This window comes from Dasypus novemcinctus, chromosome 11 (genome assembly GCF_030445035.2).
Source record: "Dasypus novemcinctus isolate mDasNov1 chromosome 11, mDasNov1.1.hap2, whole genome shotgun sequence".
In the NCBI taxonomy this organism is placed as follows: Eukaryota; Metazoa; Chordata; class Mammalia; order Cingulata; family Dasypodidae; genus Dasypus; species Dasypus novemcinctus.
Window position 1 is genome coordinate 84409780 of NC_080683.1, and position 14161 is coordinate 84423940.

At 47.5% G+C, this 14161-nt stretch overlaps 1 protein-coding gene across 3 annotated transcripts in view; it reads left to right on the forward strand.

Moving 5' to 3' along the window:
- FOXO3 (forkhead box O3) overlaps positions 1-14161 on the forward strand; it is a 118655-nt gene that overhangs the window by 1291 nt on the left and 103203 nt on the right. Inside the window, exons 1-2 of one of the 3 annotated variants that reach the window (XM_004468411.5) lie at positions 96-425; positions 1526-2232. In XM_004468411.5, coding sequence (XP_004468468.1) covers positions 1615-2232 — 618 coding nt within the window. In that variant the 5' untranslated portion in view covers positions 96-425; positions 1526-1614. Of the gene's footprint in view, positions 1-95; positions 616-1525; positions 2233-14161 lie in introns of those variants that run through there. The other 2 variants (XM_058307233.2, XM_058307231.2) reach the window with 2 other exon arrangements.

Below are 14161 nucleotides of genomic sequence, written 5' to 3' on the forward strand. Positions count from 1 at the left end.
GGAAGTCCACGTTTCTCCGGCCCACGACGCGCGCGCCGACACCCACGCCCACAGCCCCACGGGGCCGGGCGGCGCGGGCGCGCGAGCGGACACACAGACGCGCGCGCGCGCACACGCCTGCACGCTCGGGCCCGCCGCCCCAGCCCTCCCCCTGGGCGGAGACCCGCCCGCCGTCAGCCTAGGTTGAGGCTCTCTGCGTGTGTCTATAACTTTGTGCTGCTGCCGCGGCCGCCCTGCTCGCTGGGAGAGGAGGAGGAATGTGGAAGGCGGCGGCGCGCGGGCTGACAGGCGGCTCCTCGGGCGCGCTGCGGTGGCGGCCGGAGCGTCTCTCCTTCGCCGAGGCTGCGCGCCCCCTCCTCGCCGTGCCCCGGGCCCGCGCGGGATTGTGCGTCCTCCCCCCTCGTCCCTGAAGGGAAGGAACCGAGGTAGGCGCCGGAGCTGTGCAGCGGGCGGCCGCCTTCCCAGTGACTCCGGATCTGCTTCCGAGCTGGGCCTGGCGCTTCCCTTTCCTCCCCTCCGTGACTCGGTGTGCGGCCCCCCCACCCCCGCTAGTGTTCTTAAAGGACTTGAGTGAAGGGGGAAAACTGTCAAGATGGCAGCGGCGGGAGCAAGGAGGTGATGAACGTGCTAGCCCGGGTTTTCTCGCAGCCCGGGAGACTTGGCGCTTCCCGACCTGTTGGAAGATTTATGCTCCGATTTGGCCTCCTCCCCCGTTCCTTGCGGGGGGGGGGGGGGGGGGACGGGACGGGACGGGACGGAGGGCACCACGTCCACGAGAAAATAAACCACACCGAACCCCGAAGTGGCCGTTTTTGCCCGGCTCGACCCGTTGTTGGATACCGCCGAGCTTTCTGCCCCCCTTTGCGTCTTTTCTGTTTTTTTGGAAGTGACAAGGGCCGGTCTGCGCTTGTACCCACGTTCGCCCTTCCGGCCCATGGGCGAAAAGGGGACGGCAGCTGCCCGCGCCTCCCCGGGCTCGGGCCTCTCCCCTGGGTGGGGGGCAGCAGGGGGGTCGCGGAGGCGGCGGGGCTGGGGAAGGGGAGGAGGGCCGATGACGCCACAGACTGGCGGCGGCGCCGCGGGAGGCACTTGAGCGGGCCCGGGCGAAACATAAACAAACGCACGCCCGCTCGGCTCCGGCTCCCTCCGCTCCCTCCGCCGCCCGGCTGCGCCAGCTCGCCGGCGGCCGCGGGCTTTAAAGGCGCGGCCCGCGCCCCTCCCCCGCCCCTCCCCGCCCTCCCCACCCAGCCACCTAGCCCTGGGGAGACCTGCGGATCAGGCGGCGGCGGCGAGGGGAGGGGGCTGCCCGGTGCGCGGCTGTCGATTCGCTCCCGTCTCCCCCGCGGCCCGGCCAGGGGGCGGTGTCTGCTGCGCCAGGTTCGCGGGACGCACGTCTCCAGGTCTGCCTGTTCCTGGGAGGCGGGCGCGGCGCGGTCCGGAGGCGGCCGCGGCAGGCGAGGATTTGCCGAGCGCCCGGCTCCTGCCCGGGATAACAAACTCTCCTCTCTTCTCTCGTGCTTCCCAGGCGGCGGCGGCGCCCCGGTCCCTCGCCAGCCGTTCCCCGCCCGGGCGAGAGGAGAGTACGAGAGCCCAAGCCGCGGGCGGGCGGCGAAGATGGCAGAGGCACCGGCCTCCCCGGCCCCACTGTCTCCGCTCGAAGTGGAGCTGGACCCCGAATTCGAGCCTCAGAGCCGGCCACGCTCTTGTACATGGCCCTTGCAGAGGCCGGAGCTCCAGGCGAGCCCGGCCAAGCCCTCGGGGGAGGTGGCCGCCGACTCCATGATCCCCGAGGAGGAGGACGATGAAGACGACGAGGACGGCGGCGGCGGGGCCGGCTCGGCCATGGCGATCGGCGGCGTTGGGAGCGGCACGCTGGGCTCCGGGCTGCTCCTTGAGGACTCGGCCCGGCTCCTGGTTCCCGGCGGGCAGGACCCCGGGTCCGGGCCAGCCCCAGCAGCGGGTGCGCTGAGCGGGGGAACGCCGACGCCGCTGCAGCCTCAGCAGCCGCTGCCACTGCCGCAGCCGGGGGCGGCTGGGGGCTCCGGGCAGCCGAGGAAATGCTCGTCGCGGCGGAACGCGTGGGGGAACATGTCCTACGCCGACCTAATCACCCGCGCCATCGAGAGCTCCCCGGACAAACGGCTCACTCTGTCCCAGATCTACGAGTGGATGGTTCGCTGCGTGCCCTACTTCAAGGATAAGGGTGACAGCAACAGCTCTGCGGGCTGGAAGGTGCGTACCCACCCCGGGCAGGTGGCGGGACCCGCCGGGGCTCGTGCGCGGCGCCCCGCGCGCCTTGGATTCGTCGGAGCAAGCCTGCGGGCGCCGGGGTGCGGGGTTGGCGCGGGAGCCTCCGCGGTGAGGCTGTGAGGGCTCTGTGTGACGCCCGGAGGAGGGTGCCAGGGGACGGCCGCGGAGGGAGGGAAGGAGGCCCCTGGGGAAGCCTCGGGCGGGCCAGGTGAGGAGAGGGGCCAGAGACGCTGGCGAGGCGTAAATTTGCTGGATTTATAGGAGTAAATTTGCTGGATTCCCGAGACGGCGCCGATGAGATAGGTCGGCGACCGACTTTGGGAAGGAGTTTAACCGTAGAGAGAGTACGGAGAGCACGCTGCTTGGGGAGTGTTTGGGCGGCGTGCCTGGAAGAGGGTTGGATGTGTGGCGTCCAGTCGGTCTCAGGACTCTGGTGCGTCGTCACCGGCTAGATGAGATCCTTGGGTCCAAGTTTCAGGTTTGTGGGTGTTATGTCCCACAGGCACAGAGACCCATTAGAAGACGCAGTGGTGGGGAGATTTTTCCGTGGTCGGCGCCTTTTCCTTAACCTGTGTTGACACCCTTACTCCTCAGAAACGTCGCACAGGAAGCCTGCCCGCGAGTATCCTAAAATATTCTGAGGCCTGCAACGGGCCTGCCGGGTCTCCTGCGCGCGGATTGGCGGCACCTGAGGCTCCTGCCAAGGCCTGGATTCTGGCGCTGTTTGGGAGGGTGAGGAAGGGAGGGAGGGAGGGGCTTGTGGGGGACTGGGGCCCGCGCTTCACCTAGGCCTGAGGGAGAGAGGTTTAAGAGGCAGGGTAATGGCCTCTACCTACAAATGAACCTAAAGCGACTCTAATGTTCCTTTCCAGCCTCTTGGGGCACCTGCACGTGGTAGGGAGAGAGGCGTGGAAAGGCCTATGATGTAATGACTTCTGCAGTTGGGCATCCGAAGAGATTAACTCCAGCGCCAGCTGGGCTACTGATAGCCAGCCTCTTTGCTCTCCTTGGGCACCCCACCCTTATCCCTAAAATATGAATGTGTCAGTACCAGGTAAAAGAAAGCCCTGTCCTGTTGGAGGTAGACATTGCTTATCAGTTGCTTCTATTGGCAATTTATTAATATTTTTAAAAATTAGAGTGGTAGTTGCTTCCTCCTTCTTTCCCTTTGTTATCTTTGGGAAGTCTTGTGTCCTCTTGGCCTCCAGTGGGTGTAGGAAATGAGAACGGTTTAACCTTGGTGAAGAACTGAGCACTGAGGAGGAGTCTACATGTAAAGCTGAAAAATCCAATGTACTGAATGTTTTAGTTTACTTTCATAAAAAGCTTGCAAACAGAGTGTCTTTTTAGTGGCTAGAAGTAGAAGAGCCTAGTTCAGATACCTTAAAAAAGCAAACCATGCACTTGAATCCTATTCCATAAATCTGTCTCATTTCCTTAAACAAATGGTGGCATATTATGAATCTTTGATTTGATTTGATTTTACTGCTTTACAAAGGAATGCCACTTGTGTGAAGTGGCAGCTGTTTACAGAAAGTGATTTATTTCAAAGCACTTCCTTTTGGTACTGAGCTTTGGTATAGGGGTTAATCTCAATGGACAGTGTCAGAAAAGGGTGAATTTACATGACCCAAGAAGATGGTTTTGGGAGTTGGGAAAATATTATTTATTTCTCTTACTATCTCTTTTTTTTGTTGCGTCATCTTGCTGCGCCAGCTCTCCACATGGGTCAGCACTCCTGCGCAGGGCAGTACTCTGCACTGGCCAGCACTTCGCGTGGGCCAGCTTGCCACACATGCCAGCTTGCCTTCACCAAGAGGCCCTGGGCATTGAACCCTGGACCTCCTGTATGGTAGATGGGAGCTCAATTGCTTGAGCCACATCCACTTCCCAAAAGTTAACTTTTAACTTAGTCAGAAAGTTAACATAAGGGGAAGCTGCTGTAGTGAAGTGGTCGAGTGCCTGCTTCCCACGTATAAGGTCCCAGGTTCAAGTCTTGATTCCTCCTAAAAAAAAAAAAAGACAAAATATTTTTTAAAAAGTTAAAATACAGTTTTCACCTTTTCTATGATTACTATCACAAAAGTAATTTCACAAATAACATTTCTTGTTAATTTATTTATAATTAAAAATGATAGTTTAGTAACAATTGATTTGCATGAGAAAGTGGTATTACCAAAAGTAGTACCAAGTAGCCTTGAATTGAAACATGGCTAGTTATATTTTTGTATAGCTTGCAGGACTTGGCAATAGACCTTTTGGGCCAAGTCATAAACTTTGTGGTTTTATGTCATAACCATTTTTAGTTTCATGGTTTCGTTTTTCTTTCCCTGTTATCTTTCTTTAACAAAAACATTATGAAATATTATAAGTTGAAATATTCAGACTTAACATGTTTCATAGGGCATGCATTTTCTGATTTTTAAAAAATTTTACACAAGTTCCATTTCTGTCATGTGATGTAGGGATATAATTTGAGTAAAGAGTTTTTTAAAGATTACCTTCATCAAAGTGCAGCCTTGCAGGAACTTCCAAATCTTTGATGATGGAGAAGGCCCTTTGAAACTGGGACTGGTTTCATACTTGGGATTATGACTAATCACCAACCTTTTTGTGTTTGTGGTTTAGTGGGGGTGGAAGAAGAGGGAAAGGGAGAGGTCAAGAGCTAATGGTGACCCATTTCCATGAAACCAAGTTTCAGGAGTTGATTCCTATGGTGATAAGTCATTTTGGGAGCATTCATGTGCATTTAAACCATACTGCTTTCATTCTGATTTATGCATTAGGATTTACAACTTCTAAAAATGTCTAGAATTCTTGTTAGCCTCTCCAGTCCTGTGTGCATGACTGGACAGAATGTAGGGTCTAGGCTTTACTTCTTTGTGGCTATTTGAGCCATTGTATTAAGAGATCCTTTAACCAGAATTATCACTCTGGCATTGTAGACTAAAAGAGCTAGGAAGGGAGGCCTGAAGATCAGAATGTAGACCTGTGCTTTTTAGCCTTGGCTGCATGTTAAATCACCTGGGGAACTTAAAAAAATATGTATATACCAGTACCCAGAGAATCAGATGTGATTGGCTTGGTATGTACTGCTGTTTTTTTCTTTCTTTCATTTCTCAGATGATTCTATTGTATAGCCTGGATGAATTTGACGATCTAGTCCAATCTCTTTATTTTATAGGTGAACAGCTTTACACAGCTAGTTAGTACAGAGATAATTAGACTCATGGTTCTAGAGGTCTTTGTTCCTCACACTACTTCCCTCTTTAAATTGATATTTTTTACTTGGTAATGGGTAATCTTACATAAGTAGAAGTTGCTTCTCTGAAAAGCACATTTGCATCTCAATCTAAAAACATCTTGGTTATTATTTCAGCCTTAGAAGGGTAGATGCATTCTGACAGATGAATTCTGACAGAGACCGAGTGTCATGTTTGCATAGTTATCCAGTGCCTATCAGCTTGGGTGCTTAGGAACCATGAAGTGATAAAAGTGACATGAAAGATGGCATTTTCATAAAAGGAGGAAGCCCTTACATTTGTTAGACGCAGACTGTGCTGTGACGGTGATGACTATCTCAAAGGTTCCTTTACTTTGGGCATTTAAGTAGAATTGAATAATGAGATGTGGTAAGAGGGGGAAGAGGTTCCATTTCCTTTAATTTAGATTAAGCTTCCTTGCACTACACCTGTAATTGAACTGGTGAGTTCTTAGTCCTTCCTGCCTCGGAAAGACCTCAATTTACATAGGAGTACCTTCGATTTCTGGGACTCCAGGGTTTACCTGCGTATGACCTGTCCTATCTTCCACTTACACCACACCGCCACCCCCAAACCCTCACACCTGAATTTTCCCCGGTTCACAGCAGATCACCTTAGGCAGCTGTGAGTTTGGGTGGTGGTTTCCATAGTATCACAAATGTAGGATACCGCCTCAAGACTTCTGCTGCTTGTTTCTGTGGAGGAGGAGAATCCTCTAAGAGACTGTCTTCCTTCATGTGAGAAAGTATACCTCTGTAGCTTCTTTCCCAGGTTAAAGATGAGGGCTGACCTGCCACGTGGTGCTTATTTATGTCCTCACAATTTCAGTGCTTTAGATTAATGCCTCTAGTTCCTTTTCAAAGTACTTTATTAATTAAGGAAATGTTATTTTAACTGAAGCCTTAATTTTTTCAAAGTTTTTTAAGATTTCAAAATGTCACAGTCATAACTCCATGCCGCCTTGTAATTATGACCTCAGTCACCTTTTGAGTAATTCTTAACTAAGGTCCAGTTACGGCTTTGTCTGAAGAATCTGCCTTCTGCTTAGCCCCCTGTTGCCAAAATGCTGTTTTGTAATTTCCTTTGCCAGTACTGTCTTCGTCAGTGATTCTCAACTAATATACTTCCTCTTCTTATGGCAGCAGTACACTAGGGGGACTGTTTTTCCTCTTTTTCAAAGCTGTGTCATCGACCTATGGAATGAAGAAATTGTCCCTTTTTAGACTTTGATCTGTGAACCTCATGTAACTCAGGGACTCTTTAAAAATGAAGCTATTTGATGTGTCTCTTCATAGAAAATGAAATGAAACTACAGCAGGCTTATTTTTAGGAGATTTTAGGAGGGTTCTATTTTAAGAAAGCGGCACCATAGAAGAACATCTTGTAGTTAAACTTTTTAATACCCTTCTCGTGTTTCTTAAAACCTGCAAGGGTTTTTACTTGGAAAATTAATGAAGCGGCCTTGTCCCACTACAGAGTTGTTTACTTGATCTGGAAAAAGTTTAGCGGACATTATCCATCCAAAGATCTTGATGAATGGACAAAGATAGGACTGTTCAGGCCTGTGCGTTCTGCTTGGGTCCTGTACATACCATTGCTGATGCTTCAGTTTACAGATTCCCAGAGCTGGAAAGAATATGGAATTTGTTCTGTTTTCATGCCCTCTCATCTTGCCTGTAGGGAACAGACTTGATCCTATTCTTGACTCCTTATTTCTCTCCTCATCTTTAACTGCCTCCCTAATTGAGGGGCCATGTAAAGCTACTTTTTTTTTTTTTTAAGATTTATTTATTTATTTCTCTCCCCTTCCCCCCCTACCCTGGTTGTCTGTTCTCTGTGTCTATTTGCTGTGTCTTCTTCTTTGTCCGCTTCTGTTGTGTCAGTGGCACGGGAATCTGTGTTTCTTTTTGTTGCATCATCTTGTTGTGTCAGCTCTCCGTGTGGGCGGCACCATTCCTGGGCAAGCTGCACTTTGTTTCGCCCTGGGCAGCTCTCCCTACGGGGCGCACTCCCTGCGAGTGGGGCTCCCCTTCGCGGGTGACACCCCTGCGTCCTGCGTGGCACGGCACTCCTTGCGTGCGTCAGCACTGCGCATGGGCCAGCTCCATAAGGGTCAAGGAGGCCCAGGGTTTGAACCGCGGACCTCCCATGTGGTAGACGGACGCCCTAACCACTGGGCCAGGTTCGCCGCCTGAAGCTACTTTTTGCTGCTGTAGAAGGAGCTGGGGATCGTGTATATAAAGGAGGGTTAGTATCAGTGAGAGTTACAGCTGGTATACAGTGACTGAGTAATAAACGATTGGAAAGAGAAAATCCATTTTACCGTTTGCATCACATGCCATTTTATTCATTCAGAATGTATTTATTGAAGGTATCCTGTGTGCAGGGCATTTTGCCACGCCCCAGGGTGGCACAAGGCAGATAAGTTTCCAGTTTTCAGGAGTTTACATTCTAATGGGGGAATACTGAAAATGAACATGCAGATCTGTGCTTTGTAAACTTGTCTTTGTTGTCCATTGTCTTTGCCTTTTTAAAAAAATGTGTATTTTTTATTAGAGAAGTTTAAAATACAATCTTGCATTATGTGCAAAATTCCCATACATCACTCCTCCACCAACATCTTACATTATTGTGAAACATTTGTTACAGATTTTGAAACATCATCAAAATAATAATGCTAACTATGATCCATAGTGTAAATTTAGTATATTTTTCCATATACCTCCTATTGTTAACACCATGTATTAGTATTGTACATTTGTTAAGTTCTAGAGAGAACACGCTCATATTTGTACTGTTAGAGTCCATCTTCTGTCACATGGTTCTCTTTGCCTTTTTCACATCTGTAATTCTGCTTTCCTCAGTGTTTTAGCTCTCTGCAGAGAAATTACTGGCAAATGACAAGGTTGGTGTTGAGCTCTGATATGGAGCTGGCCTTCAAGTCTCTGCAGAGTCGATGTTTGCTTTGGAGATGCAAGGCTACTGTAACATGGCGTCTGTAGTTTGGGAGAAGTTTGGGCTTTCCCACGTCTACTTGGCTTAGACTTGATTGAGCCACACCTGTGACCCTGGACTGCTGGACTTCCAGGCCTGGTACCATCTTCCAGGGCCTGGTATGAACTGGCCTTCCTGTGGAGTGGGTATGGAGCACTGATATAGCCGACTCATCTGCAATGTTTCTTGCCTGAAATTCAGAACTAAGAGTCCTTAAAGATCGTCTAATTACTTACTTTCACAGGTAAGGAGACAAGTCAGGGGCATGTGAGTGACTGGCTTAGAGTCACGCAGTTAACAGAGGTGTGGAGTTAAAAGTGTGTCTGCATGAGCCCAGGGTGCCCGTGTTTTGCAGTGTCTGCTGCTAACCCTTGTGGTTTCACAGCTGTTCACCTCAATTTCTGTAAGATCTGACTTCACCCGCTCTCCTCTGCCCCACCCCCTCCTCTAGGGTGACTCTTGCACTAGAGTAGCTCAATTTCTCTTTTGGCATTCTCCATCTGTGCTCCCAGTTCACCTTGCCAACCACGCCTTCTCTCTCAACCTTGTACTGCCCTACCCACCCCATAACTCCTTGCTGTTACTTTTGTCATTTTTTTGTGACTCTTGTATATTAACACATGCAGGGGAAGAGCCTTGAAAGTAGGGGAGGTGTCTACTAAACAAACGAGCATACCTGATGCTTGGAGCTGCCTTTTGGATCATGTCCTTGGCACATGAAAGTGACCTGTTCTGGAACTCTTTTGTTTTTTCTTTTTTAAAGATTTATTTTATTTATGTCACCCCTGCGTGGTATAGCACTCCTTGTGCGTGGCACTGCCACACATGGGCCAGCTCACCACACCGGCCAGGAGGCCCTGGGTTTGAACCCTGGACCTCCCATATGGTAGGCAGATGCTCTATCAATTGAGCCATGCCCGCTTCCCTATTGTGGGACTCTTGATAATGAAAGGGGATGATGTGACTTAGGAATGAGGTGATGTCATGTGCACAGTTTTTTGGATGCTTGTAGCTATGAAGGTGACATAAGCCCTAAGCTCCTAGCATCAGTGTTGGTGTGATGCAGTGTAAATGTGATAATCATGCTCTACTGTCATGGCAATTTCTTGTGGTGTTTCCTAATGTAGGAGTCCCCTGAAAACTTCATTCATGACTCTCATTACCCACCACAGAAACTGAGGGAAGCCTGGTCTTGGGAAGGACCTTTCCTTAATAGACAGCTGGCATCAAGCTTCCCCTATGTATGTGTACCTCTCTTTCAGCAGTCCTGAATGCACTTTATTAATGGTCGAGAGAGATTCACTATAGAATTGTTCAGCATGAAGTTTACTTACCCACTTCTTACAGGAGCAAAGCTGTTGTACAAAAGTAAAGTAAGTTTTTTGTCATGTTCTGCACTTTGGGCCGTAAGTCCCAGATGTATTTTCACATCCACCATTGGAAAATATGAAGGAAGGTGAGATAGCAAGTAGTCTTTGAGATGGATCATTTCAGGGCCATTCTGCAGCTCTGCAGCCTGCCTGAGTTAGAAGTTTCTGGTTAGGTACTAGGCTAGTGATTATGATAGAAGGACCCCATTTCTGATTTGTAACACTGCCCAGACATGCCTCATCTTTAAGCATTTTATTCTTAACCAAACAACTTCATTTCCCAGTATCTCATTTTGCCCAACTGGAAAAAGAAGGGATATTGTGAGATATCACTTCTTCCTGGTAAAATACAAATATATGATTGGAGTATGCATCAAGATGGACTTTTCCAGGGTTTGTGTGTTCCACTTTTCATTTGGGCATTTTTGAGATTTTACTTTTTGAGACTTTTTCTCTGCAGGGCATCAGTTCCTTATTATTGGATTAAGAAAGTGAAACCAGCTGACTTCTCTGATGGCCTGTGGTCCTTCTAGTAATTCTGCTACTGGGTAGGAGGTGAAGATGAAGAAGCCTGGGGGCTCGCTGTGCCTGGCTATCCAGATGCACCCTAATCCTGCAGTGGGGAAGCAAGCCCAGAGCATGGAAAGCATTTGGCACATTTGTAGGGGCAAGACCCAGGCAGGTCCTGATCTGACCCCCTTCCCCAAACAACAAAATGTATTAGCTTCCCTGTGGAGTGAACCAACTGAGATGCCTCTAGCAACTTTCAGTACACGTTTTGGAATTTCTTTTTTATTTCTCTGAAGACCTTTGTGGGGCGAGAATATATATCCTTTTTTTTTTCCTTGTTAAGATGTTAGTGAAATTAATAATTTAGTTTCTGAAACCATTGAGAATTTAAAATTCAGAGCCAGTAGAGGGAGTACATAAGTCTTTAAGCTAATCTCAAGTATTTTCTTTCCCACATAGCTAAATAATACTTTGAGTAAGGATAACCTCAATATATAGTGCTTTCATGTAGGCTTCTTTCTCATTAGAAGAGGATAATTTTGGGGGGTTAAAACTCCAAGGTAACTTTTGAAAAGGAAACGACCTTCTAGGGCCCATTGCCTGCTTGCCATCTCTAACTAGTTAAACGAGAGCACTTTTAACTGACCAGTATCCTCCTCGGACTTTCATCTTTTTGCCACTCTTCTGATAATACTTGTGAATGTCCATCTCTACCTACTACCGAGTTTTTACAAAGAATATGTCAAGTATTTGGAAATGTTCCATGTTTTAGTGATATTTTGATTAGGACTTTTGATATTTTCCAAAGCTTCACAGTTTCTCAAGAGTGAGAGAATGACAACTACCTTGTTTCCAATTTAAGTTTAGTACTCTTGGACCCAGTGGAGATTAAAACTTTAAAAAATTTTTTGTAGTTCTAGAACTCTATAATTTGTCTTCTTCCTCCACTTTGCTCCCATAGTTTGGTGGTAGTGGTTTATTTTTATATATGGAGCATAGGGGTGGGAGAGGGACAGGCAGGGTTTCAGGTAGAAGAAAAGTATAAAAAGCTTTTCTTTAAGTTAAGGGAAGCGGATTTGGCTCAACTGATAGAGCGTCTTCCTAATATATGGGAGGTCCAGGGTTCAAATCCAGGACCTCCTGACCCATGTGGCGAGCTGGTCCACGCACAGTGCTGATTCGTGCAAGGAGTGCCCTGCCACATAGGTGTCCCCCACGTAGGGAGCCCCATGCACAAGGAGTGCGCCCCGCAAGGAGAGCCGCCCTGTGTGAAAAAGCGCAGCCTGTCCGGGAGTGGTGCTGCACACACGGAGAGCTGATGCAATAAGATAACACAACAAAAAGAGACACAGATTCCTGGTGCCGCTGACAAGAATGCAAGGGGACACAGAAGAACACACAGCAAATGGACACTGAGAGCAGACAACTGGGGGGGAGGGGAGAGAAATAAAATAAAAAATCTTTTTTAAAAAATCGAGTTAAAATACTAATAATCATTTATAGACTGCTTTTGGTCATTTCTGTGAGGGCAGAAAGAAGGTATGAAATCCCTTGATTTTTTAGTTAGATTATTATACCATTTCTAATAGGGTATCTCCTGGGCTTTGTTCCCCTTTCCTTTACCTTACTGAATTTCTTCTTGACTTGCTTTGTGAAGCTGGTAGTGGGACTGTGCTTGTTGAATGTGGACTCCAGTTGAGGATTTTGGTCTACAACAGCGTAAGTCTTTAGGGGAGAGAGGCATAAGGGATCCTCAGAACAAGAAAGGGTGATGAAGGAAGAACCGTCTCTTCCCTGATAGGGCTGGAGAAGATGGAGCCACACTAGGTCCATCGTCCTTGATGATGGCAGAGACACCAATGCAGCATCTCTCTGGAGCCCCCTACACTTGCCCTCTGCTTGATTCAGGACCTTTTGAGTATTACACACTTGGGGCTTCAGGCTTATGCCCCCACATTTCAATTTTTGGGGAAGGGCGCCAGAGTTAAATTAGAGATACAGTTTGGATTTTACAATAAAAAGAGGAGTTTACACAAGACAGTCTCTGGCCTAATTAATAATAATAGCCACAATTTATTAAATACTATGTATCGAAAGCTCAGCCACATTTTTACATCTAACTTGTTTGGGATTCAAACCCAGGTCTCTTACTCTGGAGCTTTTTTGCGTTTTCCTTTATGCTCTGCAGCTTCCTGGAGTGAGGGTGGGGCTCTAGGTTGAGGGTACAACAATAAAAAAATCAAATAGCTTCAATTTGTGAAGTTTCTAGTATGCCATATGCCACATTCTTTACCCATGTTACCACTTGTCCTTACACTGAACCGTCAGAATATTATCTCGAATGTTTGTCTTCAGAGTCATGGCTGGCTGAGTACTGCTGGTGGGGATTGGGCTTGAACCCGTGATTTAGGCTTCTTCCCTTGATTTTTGCATGCACTAATACCTTTTAAGAATCCAGTCAGAGCCTGGACATTTAGTGGGGTTATAGAGGGAATGACTTGAGAATTCTGTGAGAAACCTGTTTGGAGGATTCTCATTGCTGTTTGGTCATGGCTTTGTTTGACTGTGGTTTACCATGGGTCAGGCACAGTGTACTATTTACAGGCAATAATAGAGTAATACATCGTATGTAGAAATCCTTTGGGTTGGGCTGTTATCTCTGAGAGATTTCTACCTTAAGAGAACAGGCTATCTGTGCTTCAGGCTTTGGGTTAGGCAGATGAATTGAGACAGAGACACCAAGAAAAATGGATTTCAGGAAAAAAAGAAAGAAAAAACATTTACAAGAATTTCCTGGCAGAAGTTTGACTGCCAAATGGGCTCTCATAATTAAAGATATTAAAAATACTTTGTGAGGTGGTTACCTCTTTGTAACGCAGTTACTAACAGGCCTAACAGGCAGGCTGCCAAAACAGAAACAGAAAATGTTGCATAATGCAAGTTGCTGGCCAGGTTAAAGTGTTTATCTCTACTAAAAAGCTTGCTGCTTTCTCTTCAATGTGAAAATATTTATGTGTAGGCCCTAAAATGGTGGTTTCAAGAATGCAGTACCCATGTGCCCTAAGATAAAAATGTGGCTAGCAGAATATTAACTACCCCAGTGCTGTTCTGTGTGTGTTGGGAAAAATTTCATAGTAAAGCTGGGTAAGTAGCATCTGGGATGGTGTCCAGAGGACAGACTGAAACTTGGTGATAAATGTGGAGCAAGCATAAGGGTTCTGCCTGATAAATGAACAGAACCGTGAGGGTTGGGTGGTGGGGCTAGAGGCAGTTGTTGTAGAAAGTTAGCTTTTAAAGTATAAACCTGAAGTTTAAGGAGGGCATAAAATTAGGTCCAGGAGAGCTTGTTAGATGTCACCTTGAAAACTGATACTGCATTAAAAAGATCAAATGGATACTTAAGCCATTAATTCAGATAATTCATATCTCAAAACTGCCTTTTCCCTGAAGTGTCCGAATAATTGATTTTAAAAATGGTATTTCTTTCATCATAAATTATCTGGAAACTTGCCTCGGTTCATTTTTCATATTAAGCTTGGGCTGAGTGATATTTAAAGCCCCCTGCTCACCTTCCTTTCCTTTGTCTTTGGAGGGTAGTTAGCAGTAATATTTCAGTGACGCTCTTTGATCATTTGTAAAAAATGTTCCACAACAATGTTCTGGTGGGGTGATACATGGGAATCCTGTATGCTATGCATGATTGTTTTGTAAACTGACAACTTCTTTAATAATTAAACATTAAAAAAAATTTTTACTTAAAGAAAAATCACTTGA